Raw genomic sequence first — 24,960 nt, forward strand, 5'->3', positions numbered from 1 at the left:
GTGGTTTCATCTGAGCATCTCAACGCAATCCTCGGCGGGAGTGAACCTGACATGCCAAGTTTAGAAGGATTTAAGTACAGTTACAGAACCAGAGACCAATTTTATCTCACCCCATTGTGTGTTAAGTTCAGACAGTTTGCTGACAAGGAATGCAACCATCCTCAAAAGGTCAGAAACAAAGAACAAGCCTCATTTTCCTTTTGCCAAGAGTAGTGTTGACTGGCAGAGCGGGAAATCTCCAACTTGAAAGTCTGCAACACTCCAAATTAAGGTGGGCTTTTTTTTTGCCATTTTTTCTTCTCCCAAGTCAGAGCTTCCTCTGCTAACACACAGGGGTTTGTTTCAAGAAGGTTGTGCTGTCTGGTTCTCCCTGATAATAGATAGATTCTGAGGTGGTTGGACATTTGTTGCAAGCCACACGGTTGGTCACACGGCATCTCTCCTGGTCATTAGATTGGCCTGCCCCCATGAACTCAGGAGACTCAGGGAAATCATTGGGCGTCCCCCCTATGAGGTCTCTGTGCCTATATACTACTGGCAGAGCATGTATGCTGCCCTGGAGCTGCATTCCTATCACATGACATTCCCTAGTTTACCCTCAGCCTTAAAACCACTTTACTCTTTGTTTATTGGTCTCACCTCACAGCATAGCAATTTCGACAGCAGACGTTCCTCTGAAAACCAGTCAGGGCAGCAGAAGCCACAAGGAGGTTGCAGGGCTCCATCCAGGGGCCACAGCAAGCTGCGACTGGACAGGCACAGCAGATATTCCTCCCAACTCCCGCACCCAATCAAGTCAATGGCCCAAACGGACACGAACAAGCCCGTGACCAGGCCCACCGCCACTTCCAAACGTGGTAGTTCTGGCAGACCTCACAGCTTGACCTGTGAACAAACTGGGAAGCTTTCATGCAGCTCTTGTGTTAAACTCTGGCCCAGCGCCTCTCGGCAGTCAACAGTCTGTTGAGAGTGGACCCACTCCTGGCTCCCGTGTGCTCCCAGGCCGTCTGGGTAAAATCTAAGTTGTAGGTCTACAGGGCACTCTCCTTGGCTCAGACCTCTTGTCTGATGCCCTTCCTTGGGACATCGGGTGCTGCTGCCCTAGACCCCAAAATCAAAAGCCCCCAGTCTCCTACATGTGCTCATCCAGCGCTCCAACTAGAGGCTCTCTGGACGTCTAATTTAAACCCTTTAGGGACAAGATATCAGGATAGCAAGAAACATTGGCTTGACAAAGGAATTTCTTAACCAGGATGAGTTTACTCAAAGCACAAAACGTTACAGATCTTTGAAAACAACCAAAGTCCTGAAAGGCACCCTCCCTGCAAGGCTGAGGTTTGTCAACATTTCAGGCTGGGAAGAATTCCTCCTGCAACTCTTTCTTACGTGTGACAATGATCGGTCCCCTCGCCCCCTTGGACAGAAGAGAATCCTTCTCTTAAATAGGAACCCTGTCTCTGAGCTTTTTGCTCAGAGAGTGAAACTACTGATCCATCAATTATGCTCCCCCTCCCCACTCCTTCCCCTGTACAGGGTGTTGTGTAGAAATGCCACTGTTCTATGGGGGGCTAGGCCTGTAAATGAGACACAATCAGCGACCAGGGCCCCAAATTTCTCTGTGATGGCTCTTAGGCCACGTCTACACTACGGACTTTACAGAGGCACAGTTGTGCTGCTGTAAGGTTGCCCATGTAGCTGCTCTTTGCCGGCAAGAGAGAGCTCTCCTGCCAGCATAATTAAATCACCCCTAATGAGCGGCAGTAGCTATGTCGGCAGAAGAGCATCTCCCACTGACATAGCGTTGTCCACACCGGCGCTTTTGTCGGTGAAACTTTTGCAAAGTTTTACCGACAAAAATGCTTGTGTAGACATAAGCCTTAGTGTTAGTCCTTCAACAAGGTGTCAAACATCTTCCCCAAGTATGGCAATTCATTGGGATGAAGTACAATAGATTGCCTTTGGGCATGTCTGGGGGTATGCCATCATAGTTCCCAGCATTTTCACACGTACTACAAGAGAGAGTTCATAATCTGGCACAGATTTATCCCAGTCTGTCACATCTGGGATACAGGCAAATTCCAGTCTGATATGGTATTTTTAATGTTGTATCCTAAATTTATGTAAGAGGATCTGTTTGCTATTAAACACGTGTCACGTTTCACCCCAGAGGTAGCTGCATTTCCAGAACAGGAAACATGATTCCTAGTGTTTAGAAAGCATTTTAAGATTTTCCTGCATGAAAGGTGATTTTATCAATGTACAATCAAGGTCACCACTTAATGAGGAGCAAAAAGGTGATACGTACTTGACAAAGAAATGTACCTTTTGCAGATCAATATCTAGTATGGACTACATATGGAAAAAACCCTTGCTTTAAGTCTGCTACCAGCAGAAAGGTGTCCTCTGTGTAGTATTAACTTAAGGGCAAAGATGATAGATAAAAATAAATAAAAATAAAAAAAATCAGCTGGTTTAACAATTATTCAAAGTTAACATTTATGAAGGGACTAAAAACAAATCCCGGCCCTTTACAATCATCGCACTACTCTACCCCTTAACTGAGGTTAGCCAGCACCTTTGCGCTTAACTCTAGTATTAGCCAAGGCAAGAAAATGTGTCATGCTACAATATGACAGAGAAAGAACACTTGGGGAACTTTCACACCCTATGTTCCAAAAAGTTAAAAGAGGAAGTAACTTAACCCAGCTGAACTTCCAGTCCTACTATTTATTATACTAAAGAGAATCATTGTCACTTGATAAAACCTGGTAAAAAGACTCATGAACCCTTGATACTCAACTTCCCCTTCTCCAGCTTCTAGTATTCTCTATAATGTGAGAGTTAGAAAAGAATTTGAAGTAATCTGTACAATTAAAAAAAATCAACCAGCTGCTAATATTTTAATAGTCTTCCTAATTTAGTAGCACAATAATTTGTGTTTTTAAAAAAAATGATCCTAAAGTTCTAAGGACATAAAAAATTATGCCCATAAGGGGCAATCCACTTTTAGCAAGTGAAGCATCCTATTGTCTTAAATACACACTGTTTTGTGACTAAATTAGGATGTCACATAGGTTGGAAGGAACATGGCCATTATTTACTTAACTTTCTACACTAAAAGCATTTACCATCTTTTCTAGAAATTACCGTTAAAAGTATAATCTCCCCCTGAATAGACAACCTTCCCCTGGGACTTCCCTGCACCCAGGGAAAGAAGAACAGACCAAGAGGAAAGGAAAATCCACCCGTTAAGTTTGATCCTGGACACAGGAAACTGATCAATACACAGATTGCAAAGTTAGTGACTTTCTTCTCTCCTTCGAGAGCAAAGTCAGGCAACCAAACGCTGGGACTGTTTTCGCTCGGCTTCTACTTCTGCTGAAGCTAACCAAGCTACACCCTGTTCTGATGGGTGCACAGTTAACCACAAAAGCGATTTGCCCGGCTGCTGCTACAACCGCAGGAGAGCACGCTCTCTTAGGGTACATCTACACTACAGCGGGGAGTCGATTTAAGATACGCAAATTCAGCTACGTGAATAGCGTAGCTGAATTCGACGTATTGCAGCCGACTTACCCTGTTGTGAGGACGGCGGCAAAATCGACTTCTGCCGCTTTTTGTCGGCGGCGCTTACTACCACCTCCGCTGGTGGAGTTAGAGCGCCGATTCGGGGATCGATTGTCGCGTCCCATAAATCGATCCCCGAGAGGTCGATTTCTACCCGCCGATTCAGGCGGGTAGTATAGACCAGACCTTAGGCCTTTTCCCAGGAATGCGTTGTGTTTACGGTGAAAGCAGCCCCTAAAACCTTTGGCTCGATATTTTGGTTGACTGTAACCTAAGCCCTGAGGACAATGCTGCAGAGAGATTTCCGGAGTATCCGATGCTTCCCTCTAAAGGAGACGCTACTAAAAATACTCCCTGGGATGAAATCATCACCTGACAGTATTTCCCTTTTCCCCCCGCTCTCGGGCTGCCCATGCAAGAGGCAGACGGGTGGTCGCATGCAGCACATGCAAGCGCAGGGCTCTCCCCTGGTCCCCCCCCGTTCAGCAGCAGTTGTGTGTTAGAGCCCCGCGCTGCAGCAGCCTTGCACTTGAACTTGGGCTGTGCAGTTTGCAGGACTGCAGGCGGAGCGCCCTTACCGCATTCCTCCGGCGCCTCAGCATACCTCCGGCGGGGGCCGCCTCGGCCATCGCCTTTCTCCCGCGCCTGGCAGCCCGGCCTGGGGGGAGCCGCTTCTCAGGAGGGGCTGGAAAATCCCAGCCGCCAGCCGGCTTCCCGCAAAGCGGCTCCCATCGCAGCCCTGCAAGCAGCCTCCGGCCCCCGCGCCCCGCACAGATTCCCTAGGGTCCCGCACGCCTCATCCCCGTTCAACCCGGGGGGATCATCCGGTGTCGGCTGCTGGAGCGGACCAGGCGTGCGGGGCTGGCGATTGACTCGTGCCTGCTCCCTCCGTGAAGGGCTCCCTTTTTCTTTTTAAGGTGGAATGCCAAAAATCTTCCTCGAGTTAGGGGTAGTTCATTTATTTGGGCGCTCTGCTGGGAACCCTTAAGAAAGCAGAACTCCATCCCTGTACCTGGGGAAATACCGTAGTTCTTGAATTAGTGGGGCCTGAAATATGTATTTTTAAAGGATGTGCCCAATTATGCAACAGAAAAAGCTAGAAAAGCCAATCCTAAAGCCTGGGACGTACAGGTAGGGCCTGACTTTCTAAACGGGATGGTACCAATATGCACATACATTGCACATGCATACTGTCACCAGTTTATGCTCTCTGTATGTGTGTATATATATCTCCTCAATATATGTTCCATTCTATATGCATCCGAAGAAGTGGGCTGTAGTCCACGAAAGCTTATGCTCTAATAAATTTGTTAGTCTCTAAGGTGCCACAAGTACTCCTGTTCTTCTTGTCACCAGGAGGATACTTACATCTGCAAATGGGGGGGGGAAAGAGGTGTTATCTTTTATTGGACCAACTTGTGTTGGTGAGGCACAAGCTTTGGAGCGTACACAGAATTCTTCTTTAGGTCACAGAGCTCTGCCTAATAAACTGGGAAGCTTGTCTCTCTCACCCACAGAAATTGGTCCCATAAAAGATATTGCCTCACCCACCTTGTCTCTCTAATACCTTGGGACCAACATGGCTCCAACAGCGCTGCATACCCCATGTCTGCAGTTAGGCACGTACCTGAAGAAAAACTCGATGTAAACTCGAAAGCTTGCCTCCCGCGCCAACAGAAGTTAGCCCGATAAAAGATATTATGTCACCCACCTCGTCTCGCTATACCTGGTCAGATCTGCCATTGCAGCCAGATTTTTGCACATGCACACTTCAGAAAAATCAGGCCCTGTGCATTTTGAATTCAACTTATGTGGTAGTTATTTTACTCCATCATATCAGAGAACAGAAAATGTCTGACTCCAAACTTCGGTCAAGTCCAATATTATGACTGATCATTGGAAAAGTATCAAGTCTCTATTCTTCCTTGTCTTGCCTCTTCTTCCCCCACCCCACACACAAAGCACAGGGTAATAAGGTATTACATGGGAACATAGACCATAAAGCTGGAATGGACCTCCAGGGTCATTGAAATCAGTCCCCTGCTATCACAAGCAACCCCGTCACATAATCACATTCATAAACTTATCAAGCTCCATCTTAAAACTAGTTAGTTCCCTTGCCCAGTTACATGGGTCTGAGAGAGGCATCTTAAGGTCTGATCCTACTACTGTCTTTTCACAGGCAGAACTCAAGTCATACAGCTTTGTGTACACAGATTTTTCTGTCTTTCATTCTTAGTTGCATTGGGTGTCTCTGGGTTGTTTGCACACAGCACTGCCTTAAATACTCAGATATACAGTGAGAGAGTCACCTCTGTCTGTGGATGCAAAAGGAAATGCACAGCACATATCTTATGAGATCACATGCTCATGTATCATTTAAAATGAACTGTAAAGGGCAGGCACTTTTGTGAAAGCTACATCAGGACAGGCAAGTAGAGCTCTCATTCTAAAAAAATGGTTTCAAGCTATTTGAATGGAAAATGCCATTCAAGGGCCAGAAAAAGCTCCCTTTGGGATCAATGCAAGCATTGCCCGGGTAAAGGCAACAGGACCAGGCTCTGACAGTCATGACTTATTTTAACGATCAAAAAATACCATTACTGCCACTAGACGCCTATCAGCAAAAATGTCCTTAATGCCATGTTCAGCAATAGTTAATGGTCGAACACTTGTTAATACTTAAGATCTGACCTGACAGGGCATCAGCTAGCCCAACGAGATTTCGGTACAAAGTGGTCTAAGTTACACACTCCTCTCGATAAACTCTCTTTGCCTCATTCTCTATCAGCTGAGTTTGCATATCCAACTCTTCATCTGGAGTGTCTCTTTGCGGGCAGGTGTACACCACCACCTAAGTCGATATAACTTATGTCACTCAGGGGTGTGAAAAAGCCCCCTCCCCCATCACTCAGGGGTGTGAAAAAAAAACCCATCCAGAAATGCAAGTTTTGCGCTGTCCACATCAGCACTATGTTGGCCAGAGACACACTCCCACTGACAGAGCTGCTGCTTCTCACCAAGGCGGAGTAATTCTGCCGACAGGAGAGCGCTCTCCCGTGGACATGGTGCATCCTCACCAGAAGTGCTGCAGCTACGCGGATGTAGTGAAGTGGTGCAGACTTGCCCTGTATTACGGGAGGAGGTGACGGTGATGATTGTGACCTTTTCAGAAGATTTCTTTTCACCTTCCACTGTTGCAAGGTCAGTTTAGAACTAGCCTTTCACAGCCTGCTTTTCAGTACAGACTCCATTCATTATAAAAGTGATTTTTTATATACACCAGTGTAGCACGTTTAGACTACATTTTAATTTTTGCAAAAGACCACGTACTGTTGACTAGCAGGGGGAGAGGAGGGAAGTGTTACTTGTGAGATTTGTTCTGCATCTGAGGGTACATCTGCTCTAGTTAATTAAGAGAGACACATTTTATATACATATATCTGTACCCACTTGCTTTATATGGCAGCATTTGACTATGTTTCTCCAGAGGAGAAGGAGAGAAGCAGCAGGAAGGAGGCATGGATCTTAGCTGGATATAACTTCTCCCCACACTCACAGAGAGCGGGCAGGGCAAGTCAGCTAGAAGAACCGAAAAACATCCAGAACAGAGCGTGTCAGTTACTAGGCATGCTCAGTAGTTGTTTCTGAGGCTGATCCATGCAGGACTAAGAGCTGTGTCTGCTCTGAAGTCTGGGTCCCAATCCCTGTACCATTTTGGATACAGTCTACAGTTAACCCTATTACATATATGGGCATGTACATATCATAGAATCATAGAATATCAGGGTTGGAAGAGACCTCAGGAGGTCATCTAGTCCTACCCCCTGCTCAAACCAGGACCAATCCCCAACTAAATCATCCCAGCCAGGGCTTTGTCAAACGTGACCTTAAAAACCTCTAAGGAAGGAGATTCCACCACCTCCCTAGGTAATCCATTCCAGTGCTTCACCACCCTCCTAGTGAAAAGGTTTTTCCTAATATCCAACCTAAACCTCCCCCACTGCAACTCGAGACCATTACTCCTTTTTCTGTCATCTGGTACCACTGAGAACAGTCTAGATTCATCTTCTTTGGAACCCCCTTTCAGGTAGTTGAAAGCAGCTATCAAATCCCCCCTCATTCTTCTCTTCTGCAGACTAAACAATCCCAGTTCCCTCAGCCTCTCCTCATAAGTCATGTGCTCCAGACCCCTAATCATTCTTGTTGCCCTCCGCTGGACTCTTTCCAATTTTTCCACATCCTTCTTGTAGTGTGGGGCCCAAAACTGGACACAGTACTCCTGATGAGGCCTCACCAATGCCAAATAGAGGGGAATGAGCACGTCCCTCGATCTGCTGGCAATGCCCCTACTTATACAGCCCAAAATGCCGTTAGCCTTCTTGGCAACAAGGGCACACTGTTGACTCATATCCAGCTTCTTGTCCACTGTAACCCCTAGGTCCTTTTCTGCAGAACTGCAGCCCTAGCCATTTCATCCGTAGTCTGTAGCAGTGCATGGGATTCTTCTGTCCTAAGTGCAGGACTCTGCACTTGTCCTTGTTGAACCTCATCAGATTTCTTTTGGCCCAATCCTCTAATTTGTCTAGGTCTCTCTGTATCCTATCCCTACCCTCCAGCGTATCTACCACTCCTCCCAGTTTAGTGTCATCTGCAAACTTGCTGAGGGTGCAGTCCACGCCATCCTCCAGATCATTAATGAAGATATTGAACAAAACCGGCCCCAGGAATGACCACATGTAAACTTCAAAGTAGTTTTCCCCTGATTTTTTATATATAAAAATTATGGTGAAGGCTATTTTGCAGTAAATAAAACTTTGCCCAATTAAGGGTAAAATAATCATCTGCTACTAAAAATCAGAACCTACACGTAGAATATATGCTGAGATGGATTGTCTAAACATCAAATGCCCAGAGCAGGGCACAAAAATGTGTACACAGCTGTGTGACTAATTTGCATGAGCACACGCAAATGATCAGTTGGATATCCAAACTGCTAAAATATGCATACAAATTAGGTACATCACAATACCTGCATTTACTGTGGTGAAAAGGGTCATAGAAATGCCTTGAAAGAGAGACTAGTTGAACAGGTCTGGGATACAGATGTTTTCAAAATCTGAAACAATGTACATGATGACTCAGTACCGTAACAAAACATTTAACAATAACAAGGGCTTACTGCTATCCTTTGGAGAGTCATTTTGACAGACGTCCATGTATCCAATCTTCTATCCAGGATTAGGATAAATTTTGTGTCAGATTCATGTTGACTACAAGACAAGAAAATACCAAGTAGCTAGGTAACATTTTGAGAGCAAGCCATTTCAGTCCCAGTAAAAAACAAACACACAAAGTTCTCATAAATACCCAGAACACAATACCTCTGGCACCTTTCGTAAACATTAAAATTCCATTTGAAACTATTTTCTACAGTTGGTTCCAGAAATAAACTCAACAACCTATCTCACTATTATTTGACAGCAAGTTTGACGTTAGAAACATGCAACGTTCCTCCTGTTCAATGGGAATTTTATTTGCACTTGAGCGCGCTGTGTGTGCAGTTTGGAAAGTTCCTTACAAATCCACATTACTTCGGAGCTGGAATTTGCAAAGGAGCCTAAGAACTCCCTTAAATTCTTTAGAAAATCCCAACCCTAATAGATAACTGAGCAGTATTCTAGTTCTACACACTGGGGGATAACATGTGTTCAGATGAGTCCCTGTCTACGATACAAGTACAACCATATCAAGGAATCTGGTTACAACTCTTTAAGAGTACGTCTGTTTTGAAAAGTTGGTAGGCATACCTGGATTAGCGTTAATCTAGCTAGCATGGGGCATAAGAAGCTGTATACTCATTCCAAGACTAATTATTTATTACAACCACATGACTGTCAATATTTGGCAAGGTTATCGTTTTATATCCGTTCCTCCCTCCCCTTATCACTAGTGTAGCCAGATAAGTCTTTCCTGTGAGCACATCTTCATGTAGTACTATTAAATGAGGGCAGCCTTCATGTATGCAAAGTGCAGAGTCATATTAGTTACCTTTATACTCAAAAAAAGTAACTGCAATTAAAAAATTAATTGCAATTAATTGCACCGTTAAACAATAGAATACCAACTGAAATGTATTAAATATTTTTGGATGTTTTTCTACATTTTCAAATATATTGATTTTTATTACTACACAGAATACAAAGTGCTCACTTTATATTATTCTTATTACAAATATTTGCACTGTAAAAATGATAAAAGAAATAGCATTTTTCAATTCACCTCAATACAAATACTGTAGTGCAATCTCTATGGTGAAAGTGTAACTTACAAATGTAGATTTTTTTTTTGTTACAGAACTGCACTCAAAAACAAAACAATGTAAAACTTTAGAGCCTACAAGTCCACTCAGTCCTACTTCAGCCAGTCAATCAGACAAACAAGTTTGGTTACATTTACAGGAGATGGTGCTGCCCGCTTCTTGTTTACAATGTCACCTGAAAGTGAGAACAGGTGTTCGCATGGCACTTTTGTAGTGGGCGTTGCAAGATATTTACATGCCAGATATGTTAAACATTTGTATGCCCCTTCATGCTTCAGCCACCATTCCAGGGGACATGCTTCCATGCTGATGATGTTCGTTAAAAAAATAGTGCATTAATTAAATTTGTGACTGAACTCCTTGGGGGAGAATTGTATGTCCCCTGCTCTGTTTTACCCGAATTCTGCCATATATTTCATGTTATAGCAGTCTCGGATGATGACCCAGCATGTTTGATTTACGAACACTGTCACTGCAGATTTGACAAAATACAAAGAAGTTACCAATGTGAGAGTTCTAAAAATAGCTACAGCACTCGACACAATTTAAGAATCTGAAGTGCCTTCCAAAATCTGAGAGGGATGAAGTGTGGCACATGTTTTCAGAAGTCTTAAAAGAGCAGCACTCTTATGCGGAAACTACAAAACCCGAACCACCAAAAAAGAAAATCAACCTTCTGCTGGTGGAATCTGACTCAGATGATGAAAATGAACATGCATCGGTCTGCTCTGCTTTGGATCGTTATTGAGCAGAACTTGCCATCAGCGTGAAAGCATGTCCTCTGGAATGGTAGTGAAACCATGAAGGGACATATGAATCTTTAGCGCATCTGGCACGTAAATACCTCGTGACGCTGTTTACAACAGTGCCATGCGAATGCCTATTCTCATTTTCAGGTGACATTGTAAACAAGAAGCGGGCAGCATTATCTCCTGCAAATGTAACCAAACTTGTTTGTCTGAGTGACTGGCTGAAGTAGGACTGAGTGGACTTGTAGGCGCTAAAGTTTTACATTGTTTTATTTTTGAATGCAGTTATTTTTTGTACATAATTTGACATTTGTGAGTTCAACTTTCATGATCAAGAGATTGCACTACAGCACTTATATTAGGTGAATTGAAAATACTATTTCTTCTGTTTTTTTCAGCGCAAATATTTGTAATAAAAAATAAATATAAAGTGAGCACTGTACACTTTGTATTCTGTGTTGTAACTGAAATCAATATATTTGAAAATGTAGAAAACATCCAAAAATATTTAAATAAATGGTATTCTATTATGGTTTAACAGTGCGATTAATCACGATTAATTTTTTTAACCGCTTGACAGCCCTAATCACAACGTTTTAGATTCCCTCGGGATACAAAGCATACTATTACTAAAGTTAAAAATCAAAAGAGGCTCTTAGAACCGTAGGAAGAGAAGAGAAGCAGGTAGTGTGACTCACTGCAAATAAAGTGCCAACTTTATGTTTGAATCATCATCAGTCTTATAGCCCTCAACAGGGCTTCACATGGAATAGGTCAAAAATACATCATATTAAATGTAATTTTATAACATTGTATGTATTTGCAATAATAGTATAGAACAGCAGATGTTGCATTCGGTATAAAATTCTGTGGAAATCAACAAGGTTGAGTAGTGGTCTCATATAGTCACATGTCACACCCCCTACCGACCAGAGAAGCATTACTGCTACTTTCAACAGACCCAGAAAAAACATCTTGCTGTGACATGGTTTCCATGAATGCCAAGTTTCAACCATCGCCTGATATGAAACTGTCTGGCAGTCTGTGAAGTGAAGACAGAAAAATCTGAGCAAAGTTTGAGAGAGAGAGAGAGAGAGAGAGAGAGAGGAGGAAGAAAGACAGGAAAAGGGAACGGGAGGTGAAAGGATATGAAGGAAAGTCAATGAGGAGAGAAGAGGAGTCGGGTGGGGAAGTAAAGCAGGAAGAAGCGGCAAGTAAGGGAAATAGCAGAAGAGAAATGACTAGAGATGGAAATGGAGCCTCCAATGAACTTGCAGCGGCTGGTTCACAACCAGAGACTGCAAGGTCTGTTTGCACATGCCCAACTCTACTAGAAAGGATGTGCTGACACAAGCCCTCTCTTGGAGGAACTGGTGGCCAGCTGGAACCACACTGGGAGTGCCACCTAATATCCCGGGACCCACACAACTATAACAACACTGTATACAACCTAGCTGCACTGGGAGTTTTGCTCTATCAGCACAACTGTGATGAGGGTAGATGTAGAATGCAAGTCACTCAAGAATTAAATAGGCCACAAGAACCCAGCAATTCTTTGTCCTTGAGTTTGTGAGAAAACACATGGCACTTTTCCAGGACAGCGGTTGATGGCCACCTAGCTGTCTTCACCCTGCTCACTCTGTAGCAAGCAATTTGCCAAACTAGGTGTGAGAGAGTTAAAAAGAGATTAAGCAGTCCAGGTAACTTCAACCCACCAGGCTCAGGAAGAAGAAATTGTTCAGATCCATTAATCCTAGCAGAACTACCTTGTGGGACTGGTAGACTGTCAGCGAGTAAATGTTGCTACAGAAAAACAGTACTGGAAAACGTAGTACAGCACCAGGAGAGCAAGCATAATGATATGGGAAAGTATTCAACCAAATGGCTCTCGTTCCTTTAGTTATTTTACTTCTCAAGGTCTCGCTCTCTTTTTCCAAATTAACATACTCTCCACTTGCACGTGCAAAATATATCCCAAATTATTTGCCAGTGGCATATCATTTTTGAGTGCTGACACCCATCTAAGATTAAGCCAAGTGATTCCATTAATTATTATTGTCATCGGTAGGTTTATGAAACCAGCAGCCAATAGGGACAAAAATTGACTTTTTATTATGTAATTATTGGTATAAGAAATACCAGTGTAACACTCTGGCTTAACAACATGAGGCTTTGCAGGTAATTTCCTCCTTCTCTAACTAGCTTCATTCACAATGAGACAATTGTACCGCAGCTCACGTGTCCGACACCAGATCAGATGGGAGCCAACGAAGCATGAAAGCCGGAAGGCAGCACCGTACCTTGGGACCGAAGTTAAGTATGTTAAGACTTTCGTTAGAACCTCCTCTGATGTTTCATGGAAATGGGAGTTTTCAGGAAACGTGATGATCCAACCGTTGTCTTTCCCTCGGCCACCTACAAGTAAAAGAACAGTGCTTGTCTGAACAGTTTGTCCAGAAACCACGCCAAGCCGTAAAAGCCCCAATTTAAAACAAAACACGCAGTCCCATAAGCCCAAGTAAGCTGACCCTGGCCAGCCCCAGGTCTCTTATTCCAGTGTGGACATACCCTAAAATCACTTTTGAAAATGGGACATAAGGGGTACTATTTTCAGTGGTACCTCTCTTCAGGCAGGAACGTTCTTAGTTTTTCATCTGATCCTTCCTGAGGAAAGGACCTGGGAACTGGCCCCTAAAACATTTCAGTATTATGGGCCAAATTCTACCTTGGGTTTCAAATGCTCATTTCCCACATAAGAGTTAGATCTATCAAAAGTATTAGATGCTGGGGGAGGGGAGGGTTAACCATATCAGCATACTTAGGATGTGACGGCAAAGAAGTCGGGGGGAAAAAGGGTTAATACTTGTAAACTGGCCACAAGCCTATAGAAATATATTCTATTTCAAAGCACCATACTTGATAATACTCTAAATGTTTGAAAAGTGGAATATTTTGTAGCATGGCTTGAGAAAGAAACCTAAGCTGGTCTTTCAAACTGCCACAATGTTTTATTAACAACACTGCTAGTGGCACTGGTGATGACCTGATGAATATTCTCCTGTGTATAGTATAATTTTGCCAAACAGTACATAGGTTCACACAGAGAATTAAATTACTTTACACAGAGAACATGGGGAAAGTTTACCATACTCACCAGAAAGAAACGCAAACTTTTTCCTCAGATCGTCACTGATGTCCTTTGCACAAATGGGAACTGTGGTTTCTAGCAAAAATAGCAACAACAAAACAACAAAATGCATCCATTAGTGGAGGCTTATCACTACTCCACTAAACTAAATATTTAAAAGGTCATACCTAAGAATGCAATATGCCTAGGTATATACATTTCTTAACTCATCAAGCGGATCAAATGCCACAATACAGCAGTAACTATCAGGTGTATTAATTATGTTAAAGATGACACGTCAGGGTGTGCTAATGCCTGTATTCTGCAGGACGTAGGGGACATTCGGAATGGTTTTTTGTTTGTTTTTTAAATAAGCTAGTTATAGTTCCTGTGATAGTGTACCCCATAAGGCTTTATGGGGGCAGGGTGCTTATAAATGTAGGTATGACATAACTGGAATATGTTTTGTGCTGCCTGTGCCATGTAACATATCTCCGTAAAGGTTATGGTCTACTATATCTATTCATCCTATTGGTACACATATATCATTTTCTACTTGAGGTTAAGAATATGGGCTGTATGCTGGCTTGGTTTCTAAGTAAGCTTTGGGAGGCATTTGGTCAGCTTCTTTAGGAAGGAATTCACCAGGTTAAGTACCTGATCAGGAAACACTTGGGGAACAATGCATCTTGGAATGCTCCAATCCACATAAGAAGTCTTCCTGGAGACAGGCAAGATACCATGTGGACAATGGCTTCGGCCTGTAAAGACTGAGTCATGCAGGGACATGTGACTTGCCCAGGTGACTCCAGAACTCCATCTTGGAGCTGGACTTTGCATAGGAGGGAGGAGGGGGGGTCTCCACCCACAAGAGAGAGTCTATTTAAACCCATGGGAGACCCTCCATTTTGTCTTCAGCTGGCTAAGGAAGGAGCCTCTCCACCTCCCCCAGGATACTTGAAGGGAACTGGAACAAACAACAGTAACTACAGGGGGTGTGAGTGATTGCTGGACCCAGGCTAAAAGGAGATTAGCCTGTAAAGGGGAGTATTCTGGAACTGGTGAGGAACTTATCTGTATTTAGTTTGATTAGACATATATTTGTGCATTTTATTTTATTTTACTTGGTGACTTACTTTGTTCTGTCTGTTACTACTTGGAACCACTTAAATCCTACTGTCTGTATTTAATAAAATCACTTTTTATTTAGTAACTTACTCAGAGTATGTATTAATACCTGGGGGAGCAAACAACTGTGCATATCTCTCTATCAGTGTTATAGAGGGCGAACAATTTATGAGTTTGCTCTGCACAAGCTTTATGCAGGGTAAAACGGATTTATCTGGGTTTAGACCCCAGTGGGAGTTGGGCATCTGAGTGCTAAAGACAAGCAAACTTCTGTGAGCTGTTTTCAGGTAAACTTGCAGCTTTGGGACAAGTGATTCAGACCGTGGGTCTGTGTTGGAGTAGATGGGAGTGTCTGGCTCAACAAGACAGGGTGCTGGAGTCCTGAGCTGGCAGGGAAAACAGGAGCAGAGGTAGTCTTTTCACTTCGGGTGGCAGCTCCCAAGGGGGTTTCTGTGATCCAACCCGTCACAGTTCCCGCATCTGCAGCATCCCCTGGTACTTCCCAGCACAGTGGGCTGCACGTTTCTGTTGGCAGCAGCCGTGTCAGAGAATGGTATATTGTGAAACATACAGGGCATTTTATAATGTCATGTTTCTTAATTCTGGAAAAATGAACGTACGCCCAAAGCAAATAAAACTCTGCAGTCAGCCAAGCTGTTTGCACAAAACACATTAGGAAGATTAGGGTTCTGATGCACGATGATTAGATTTCTAAAATTAAATAATAGAAAAAAAACTGCTATAAGCCATCTGTAGTGTACCATGACCCCGTGGGGGCTCTTTCTACACCTCAGCAGAATTTTATAACAGAGAGCGTGAGAGAGACAGAGAGAATGAACAAGGGTTTGTGTCCATTAGACTATTATCCCACAATGTATAATTTGTGATAGCTTCAAAATAAAATCACTCAATTTACACTGACTGAAGGTACTGGAAACTAATATTACTATATAATGTATGTCCTTGATAGTGTAAATATGATGATTTTAAACACACCTACATGCCATTAAGTCTTTGTGCTTTTTGACAGTTAAGCTTAACTCTTCGATAAAACTCTGATTTCAGGGATTATTCTCTTGGCTGCCTGAAGTCCTGAGATTTTGTCGCATTCCACTACTTCCTTGGCACACCGTGATCATTTCTTACTCTAATCCCTTTTCTGGCCGCAACCATTGCTTATGTTTTTTTATTTGAGTGTTTCCCCAGCATTCAGTTGCACACCTTGCTATTTTCACTCCCATTCACTTAAATGTCAGTCGTAAAACTACTTATTTCAATGAGACCCAGATTTAGCCCTATTCCTCTTGCTTACTCTACAGAGTTAATTTTTCTTCTGAGGGAATTCTGCGCACAATATTTTTAAATTCTGCATATTTTATTTGTCAAAATAACACAATACAATCACACCATTTTCAATTATTTGCTAACAAGTATTTGAAATGACTTACCAAAAGAATTGAAAATGGTGTGATTATATTGTTAGTGTGTTTCTGTGTTATTCTGACAAGTAAAATATGCAAAAGTTGAAAATTTTTATTTTTTTGGTGCTGAATTCCCTCAAGAGTACCAGGGTTCTGGCTGGCGCAATCTGAGTGCAGGCAGCTCAATGGAGAGTCTGGGTGCGGGGGAGGCATCTAGGTGCACAGGGGCTCGGTGAGGGGTTCTGGGTGCAGGAGAGCCCAGGTGAAGGTGGTTAGGGCTCAGTGGGGTGGGGAGGGATCAAGGTGCAGCTGGTTGGGGCTCAGTGGGGTGGGGGGCTCCTGATGCATGGGGTGAGGCTCAGTGTGCTGGGGGTTAGGGAGGTTTAGTGGGGGGCTCAGTGGGGGAGTTCCAGTGTGTGGGTGTGGGATGGGTTACTTACAGGGAGCTGCTCCCCCGTCCACCATATCCCCTTGCATCCAGATCCCCCTACACCCAACCCCCCCGCTGAGCTTCATCCCCCCCCCCCGCACTCAGAACTCTCCCTACCAAGCCCCTCCCGCAGTGCAGAGCTTCCTGCAGCCAGAGGAAGTTTCTGGGGATTGATCTGAACCAGCCCCAGCTGCTCTGTGCAGGATGGGAAGGGGGAGGGGGAACTCCATCTCCATCCTCCTCCTCCCCCCACCACCACCCCGCCCAGACAAGACTAACATCCCTGGGCAGCCAGGGCAGCCCAGATCTCCTTCTCCCCCTGTTGATTTACCTCTCCCCCGACTGCCCAAACAGACACATCTGAGCTGCTGGGGAGGGGTGAGTGAACACTGGTGTAGCTTCTCTTTGCTTCCCCACCCCCACAGAAACCATTTTCTGCAAGGAAGCAAAGGGAATCTCTGGGGGTGGGGGAGTCAGCATTTTTCTGCTGCACTGCAATATTGCAGAATTTCCCCAGGAGTCGTTAATCAACTTCCTTTAGCTCAACTCAACTAGCCCTCTCAGCTACCCTGATGTACTTAATGACAGGGGTGCCAGATTGCCTTTCTTCTTCTTTGCCTTCACTTTGACCCATCAATCAAGGTCAGCAGCTCTTGTTCTTCATCTCCACGCGTTCTTGCCAACTGTGTCGTCCAACCTGAGGCCAACCTTCTTCATGTCCTCCTTCACCATTTCAAACCACCATTTTCTAGGTCTTCCTCATGGTCTTTGCCCCTTGACTACTAGCTCTTGTACTCTCTGGCCAACACACCCCACATCTTGTCTCACATGACCCAGCCATGTCAGTCGATATGCCCTCAGCTTTTCTGTGACAGGGGATAGCTGCATCATGGCTCGTACCATTTCATTGGGTAGCTTTCATCTTATCCAGTGTCCACTTTAGCAGTCTGAAGTCACGGTTGTTCTCTCTTCCTCACTGGTGATCATTCTGACCCATACATTATGCTGGCCTAGTCATGATCTTATATACTTTGCTCTTTATTTTACTTGGCATATTCTTACCACAGAGAATTCCCATCAGCTCCCTCCATTTACACCAAATGCTCTTCATGCGGCTCCTAACGTCCACATCCACATTCCCATCATGCCTCAACCCTGAACTGAGGCATTTAAATTGTTGCATAGACTTTAACTCGATGCCAGCCTATTTTACTGACTTCTCGCTGTCCCTCTCAATGAAGCATTGCGGGTATTCAGCCTTTTGTCAGCTGATTCATAAGCCATTTCCCTCTAATGCAGCCTTCCATAGTTCTAGGTCCTTTTCCAGTTCATATTTCTCTTCACAGCACAACATAATGTCCTGGGCGCAAAGCGTGCTCTACGGAGATGATCTCCTAATCTCCTGCATCAATATGCCCTTTCTAATCACAAATAGGAATCGCCTGAAGGCCAATCCTTGATATAGAGCTACCCTGGCAGCGAATGACTCCCTGCAGCAGCAGCTGCTTCTCACTACCCTTGTGCTACCCTCGTACATGTGCGTGATAGTCTCAATGTAGGTCTCCGGCAGACGGCATGACCCCAGGCGTCACCAGAACAATTCTCTAGGCACTCTGTCATAAGCTTCACAGCTTCCAAATCCTCTGTGCTTCTTTGCCTAATCTTAGCTAATCTATATACTCCTTTCTCCCCCTCCTTCTTAAGTGGTCCTGCACATAAGACTTTCAGTGCCTGACCCTTCATTTTTGCCACCGCTCTTTTGGCCATTTTCTTTACCAGCTTGCACTCCATTCTTGTTCTCTGCCATCATTTAAAGCTTTCCTGCTCCTCCTTCACTGCCTCCAGCACATCATTGGATCACCTCCATCTTGCCTTGCCATGAAATTTCCCTTCTTTCATTAGTGCACAAGATGCCTGTGGCCAAGCTGTAATACACGCGGGTATTTCCCCCCAAAGCCTCGTTGGTATCACTGGTCGATTTGGTCATTGTCCAACTTCCGCAGAACCTCATCCTTCAATCTGAGATTAACTTCACTACCCACAAGCCTCCAGAACTTTATCATTTGTTCCCCAACTTGTATTTTGTTCCCCATTAGTCTTTTCACCCAGAAGTACATTACAAGCAATGGGTTTCAGAGGGGTAGCCGGGTTAGTCTGTATCAGCAAAAATAACGAGGAGAGACTAACAAATTTATTTGGGCATAAACTTTTGTGGGCTAAAACCCACTTCATCAGATGCATGGAGTGAAAAATACAGTAGGCAGGTATATATATTACAGCACATGAAAAGATGGGAGTTACCTTTCCAAGTGGGGGGTTGGTGCTAATGAGGCCAATTCAAACAGGGTGAATGTAGCCTATTCCCAACAGTTGGCAAGAAGGGGTGAATATCAACAGAGGGAAACTTACTTTTTGCAGTGCTAACGAGTATGGATGTGGCCCATTCCCAACAGTTGACAAGAAGGTGTGAGTATCAACAGAGGGGAAATTACTTTTTGTAGTGACCCAGCCACTCCCAGTCTTTAGTCAGGCCTAATCTGATGGTGTCCAGTTTGCAAATTAATTCCAGTTCTGCACTTTCTCCTTGGAGTCTGTTTTTGAAGTTTTGTTGTTGAAGAATGGCCACTTTTAAGTCTGTTACTGAGTGTCCAGGGAGATTGAAGTGCTCTCCTACTGGTTTTTGAATGTTATCATTCTTGATTTGTGTCCATTTATTCTTTTGTGTAAAGACTGTCCGCTTTGGCCAATGTACATGGCAGAGGGGCGTTGTTGCTTTGCACTCTTGTCTCCCAGGATCACTTTATATAAATGTGAGTGACTGTAAAAAGACTCTGTCCCTTTCCCAAAGAGTTTACAGTCAAAGGCCTCGATAGTACAGTCAGATCCACATGTACAGGGATCAGGACCCCACAGGACCCTTGCCTAAAAGGACCCCTTGTTAGGCAAGGCACATGCAGATAAATGAATGCAGCGTTTGCCTGCCTAATGACATCAGTAAATACAAATGCAGGACTTGTGTGTGCACTCACAGTTACAGGCTGTCTTCACTGTCAAAAAGATGCATTTTCCCACCAAGATAGCTAATATGCTATAAAAGTCTGATGGAGACAAAGCACAGGTCATTTTTACCTCACTGTAGCTAGTCAGGGTCAACCCTATACCTCACACCTAGGGATTGCCTTTTTCGCAGTAAAGACATAGCCAAAGGACCGGGGGCGGCTCTATGTATTTTGTCACCCCAAGCACAGCAGTCAGGCGGCTTTCGGCGGCATGCCTGTGGGAGGTCCGCTGGTAATGCAGATTCGGCGGCATGCCTGCGGGAGGGCTGCTGGTCCCACACCTTCGGTGTCCCCGCCACTGAATTGCTGCCAAAACCGCAGGACCAGGGGACCTCTTGCAGGCATGCCACTGAAGGCAGCCTGACTGCCGCCCTCACAGCAACTGGCAGGCTGCCCCCCGCGGCTTGCCACCCCAGGCACACGCTTGCTGCGCTGGTGCCTGGAGCCGCCCCTGCAAAGGACATTGTGTGAAAAACTGGCCCACAGAATAAATGACTGTGACAATAAAATAGAAAGCACCAAAAGATTTACAATAAATGCACCCTTTGTTTGCCTGCATTTAGGAATAGGGGCAGAAAGGGTGGTTTATTAATAGCTCTCAGAGAACACTGTTTAGCAATGGGGAGTTAACCTTAGGGTGATAATGAAAGCACTTATTTTAAAAAACAACAACGTCTTTCCAAGTCAATGTTTAATAGGAAGGCACTTATTTATCAGTTTGCATTCTTACCAGAGTAGAGACAGGTTACAGTGGATGAAGCAACTCGCTCCTTCCCACTTTGAGTTGTGCAAATTTTCTTGAGAACTTTTTTCACTGAAAATGCATATTTGGGCAACCAAAACATTCTGGTGAATTCGTGTCAAATTCACCAAATTGTTTTGGTCAAAAAGAAGGGGAAAAAAGAATTCTGAAAATCTGAAACATTTTGCTACATGTTCTAAATTAAAGGTTTTGATTTTTTTCTTCAAAACAACTTTTCGTTTTGAATTTTACTTCCACTTAAATCAAAAAAAGTTTAAAAACTTCAGAACCAAATGAAACTTTTCATGTGACCCAAAATGGTAAACTTCCTAGTTTTGCCGAAAATTTAAAAATATGTATATATATTTTGGATCAAACTGCAACTCCTCTCCCCCCCCGATTCAGCCAAGATTTGCACAGCTCTATTCCCACTGACATTTAGATTGTTCTTTTCCTCCAAGCAGGGCCGACCTTAGGGAAAATGGCAGCCCGGGCAAACTTGTATTTTGGCGCCTTTGGCCCCCGTAGGCACGGTGACCCCCCCCCCATTGCCCCAGCCTCCCATGGGATCCTCAATCTGCCCCCCCTGACTCCTGCACTGTGTCCCCATTACCCCAATCCCTGCACCCCCTCCTGCGCCCACATGGGGAAACTGACCTGGATGCTTGGAGCACATAGTGCTGCTCCTCGCTCCTCCCCTCACAGCCCCCTGGGGGAGCATGGAGGAATGTTGGGGGTGAGGGGTGAGCAGCATCTGTATGTCATCACTTGCCCCCCCCATGTTTCTCCACCAGGAGGGGGTAGAGAGAAATCTGGACGCCCCCCACGCGGCACTCCCCTGCCAGACAGGAGCAGTTTCTAACTACGCCAGCAGTGCCTCTGCACTGCCATATGACACCCCCTGGACCATAGCGCCTCTGGGCAGTTACCCGGGAGGCCTACCCCTACGGCCGGCTCTGCCTCCAAGAGAAATATCTGTTATCTGAAAAGCGCATGGTTCACCAGCAGCTGTACTGTTAGCAGGTGCCAGCCTGCCCACTCTTGTGCCTTTCCCACCTGCCAGCCTCCTAAAGATCAGCTATGCTACAGGACAGTAATTGGAGAAAAAAACATCTATTTTAAACCACAATCCCTGATAATGAAGGCTATTTAGCACTAGGGGCTTGTATTACTGTAGGGTCTTCCAGTCCCAAATGAGCTTACAACGCTGTCGGGCTAGGCACTGTACAAACACATACTAAGAGACCATCCTTGACCCAAACAGTTTACAACCTAAATACACGAGTCAGACCAACAGTAGTAAGAGAAAGAGTTCCCTAGAGTCAGAGGTGGGACTAGAACCTACAACTTCTGCCCCCCACGTCAATGCCCTACCCACTGGACCACATTGCCAATAAGTTGAAAGCCACTTTTTACCTTCAAAGCATTGTGCAAACACTAACCAATCAATCTTCACAACACTCTCTGAGATACAACTTAAGTGACCACTTAAAGCCACATACACAAAAGTATGGGTGGCCTCGTGGGGGAGGGGGGTGGAGGAGAGGAGGGATATGGCAAGTGGCAGGCAGGGGGGGCCTTCTGGGAGTGGAGTGGAGAAGAGGAGGGTCGCAGCCAGCCACAGGGACCTCCGGAGGGGGGAGTGGAGTGGAGAAGAAGAGGGACTCACTAGGCAGTGGCAGGTGGTGGGGGCCTTGGGGAAGGGGTGGAGCAGGGATGGGAAGAGGCAGAGGGCAGGCAGGGCCACCACAGCCCAGGTATCCGGCAGCAGGTGGCATCGGCTGTTTATATTATTATTATGCTTATTATACCCACCACATATGACACTAAGGATAGGGAATCTTTGTCAGAGCCAGGTTTGGAACTCAGCAGTTCCTCGCTAACACCATGCCTTCCTCTCCAGCAACACTTTATTCACTTACATGTTAAGTCTGTTTACAGGACAAAAGCTACTCCTCGCTGTCCATGGGGGCAGCTGAACTCACGAACAGCTAGCGTAACCAACGGCTACACCAACGCTGCACGAAAGAGAGTGCCTCTCCCACCTTGGCTCAGCGTAGCCAAGGACAAGCAGCAGCAGAATCACTTGTGGGAAAGTTAGGGAGATGGGGAGAAGAATCAGGGATTTTGTTGAGTGTCCGGCAGCTGTGGGAAAGGACAGCAGACGAGATTGGTGGAGAGAAGGGCCCTAGAGCTGAAGATTCAATGGCTGGGAGGGAGTTTGAGTTGCGACTCATGCTTAGGAGTCAGGGTTGGGGGTAGGCTCAGCGACTGACAATGATGGAGGCCCAGATTTTCAAAAGTAACTAGCATTTTTGGGTTTCCCACTCAAGACACTTCAAAGGCGCCTCACTGCCAGAGGGCGGGTACTCAGCGCTTTCTGACAATCAGGCCATTTTAAGGTGTCTCAACTTGGCCACCCAAAACCAGTTACTCTTGAAAATCTTGGCAGCTAAGCGTTAGGCACTTATGGGAGTACACTCCCTTGCAGAGCCTTAAGGGTTAAGGGAAGTCAATGGCTAGACAAAAAAATATACAAATGAGAACACCACCCTTTTGGTAAAGGTCAAAGCATAACAACTTAGCGATCACATTCCCATTGCGGCTGTCACATCGCCCGCTTCCCTCTCTGACTCAGTTTGCATTCCTCACCACATTCACTTTCCTGGGCAAATACTAGGAGAAATAAATAAATGGCACCCAATTCACCCTGCCTAAACCACACCAGGTAGACATCTGCTCTCAGATGGACCATATCAGAGCAGCGCAGATACAAAACTGAACCTAAAAACAATACCACCTAGTAGAATCCTTTATCCTGTCGTATCTCACACAGTTTTACACACCAGACTGACCTCCATACCAAGCAGGTATTACTTCCACTTTTAAGGTAGCATCTAAAAACTTACTCAGAACTGGAGGGTAGATTGCCTGTAATAACATTTTACTCTTCATTTTTATATGCATACCCAGCTGAACATATACAAAATCGCTCTGCAGCCATTGCTGCATTCAAGGAACAGAAGCTGAAAGATTCCTCTGCCAACAGGATTGTTGCTACAACACAGGGTTTCTGAGAATGTGTGAAGTCAGGCGGGGGAAGGAAGGGGAGCACGGCGGTGGGGGGGGGGCGCACGGGATTGAGCCTTTACTCCTCAGCCGGAGAGAGAGAGAATATGAATCCGTAGTTAAGAGAACACTGTTGAATCTATTTCTGTCCTAGCTGGTTGGTTTTGTGCAGCCCAGAATCTTCGGCTGAGTCCTCTTCCCTTTTGACTGTACCCCGGGCTGGATTTTAGGATTTGTACAAATCAAGGCTGTGAGAACGATGCCCATTCTTAGAAATCTTTCCTTTCAGGATGATCAAAGTCCATCTGTCCAGGTACTTAAAGCAAACTACACAGTTAATAAGGAGCTAGCTTTGGAGCCTTAACTCTCTCTGTTCACATACACAGGCCCTCTGGCTTCATTAATATCCTTTTTAAAGGGTTCCCTCTCCCATTGTTTTCTTTCCTTTCTGAACTTCGCTGTAGCCCACACCATCTGTAAACAGCAGCTGCCCCACACACCTGCCAGGCTGACACAGTAACTCATTACAGTTTTATGATATTGATCAAGCGTTCTTTGGAACAACCAAGCCAGCTCTAAATGTATTTAATTTGAAAGGAGTAGAACCGTGTTTTATTTGAAGGCTGCTGCAACACTGTGGGAAGCTATAATAGAGAGACATTAAACCATGAAGAGAACTCCTTGATCATTCCCTGCTTGCGCCTGCTCTGAAGAGGGAATATTTGTCTGGTGGTCAGAGGAGCCCGGGAAATGGGATCATTGCATCCTATTACCCCTTCTCTCACTGTATCAGCTTGGGCCAGCCACTTAATTAACCGTGCTCTGCCGTAGTTTAGTCATCTGTAAGCCTTCCCTGCCTCAGAAGGCTCCTGTGAAGTTACTGATGTCTAGAAAGTGCTTTGAGGCCACCACATGAATGATACTATGCACATGCAAAATATTATTGCTTCAAAGGCAATGCGCCTGCCAGAAAAGACTATGCATTTCGCCCAGCGTGCAAGGCAGAAGCTAGTTATTTTAAACTATATACTATCTAGACAATCTATGCAACGTCCTACAATGAATTGCACACGATTGAGAAAATCTACGCAGGATGTTAAAAACGTTAAATAGGAGAGCAGTTCTTTTCCTAGCCTGCAGGGAACCCATGATGCAGGCGTGCTAACACAAGCAGGCAGCTGTTTCTACTGCCCTGTACTCCAGGCTCAAACTTTGAACCACGGTGGTACTAAGCTTTGTGAAGAACACAACACGCACACAGTGCCCTGGAGGCTCAGAACGCACTGACACCCACTGCCTAGATGTCAGTTCTGCCTGCACCTCCTCTGCCTCCATCTTCTCCCACT

General features: G+C 44.9%; 1 protein-coding gene across 1 annotated transcript in view; it reads right to left on the reverse strand.

Annotated features, from left to right (window-relative positions):
* The window catches only part of MCF2 (MCF.2 cell line derived transforming sequence), a 92,733-nt gene that overhangs the window by 57,500 nt on the left and 10,273 nt on the right, over positions 1 to 24,960 (reverse strand). The window contains exons 2-4 of the mRNA XM_054040630.1: positions 13,793 to 13,861; positions 12,939 to 13,053; positions 8,750 to 8,840 (exon numbers count right to left, since the gene is read on the reverse strand). Of these exons, the coding sequence (XP_053896605.1) occupies positions 8,750 to 8,840; positions 12,939 to 13,053; positions 13,793 to 13,861 (275 nt within the window). The remainder of the gene's footprint in view (positions 1 to 8,749; positions 8,841 to 12,938; positions 13,054 to 13,792; positions 13,862 to 24,960) is intronic.

The sequence above is a fragment of the Malaclemys terrapin genome, chromosome 9 (genome assembly GCF_027887155.1).
Source record: "Malaclemys terrapin pileata isolate rMalTer1 chromosome 9, rMalTer1.hap1, whole genome shotgun sequence".
NCBI classification, from domain to species: domain Eukaryota; kingdom Metazoa; phylum Chordata; order Testudines; family Emydidae; genus Malaclemys; species Malaclemys terrapin.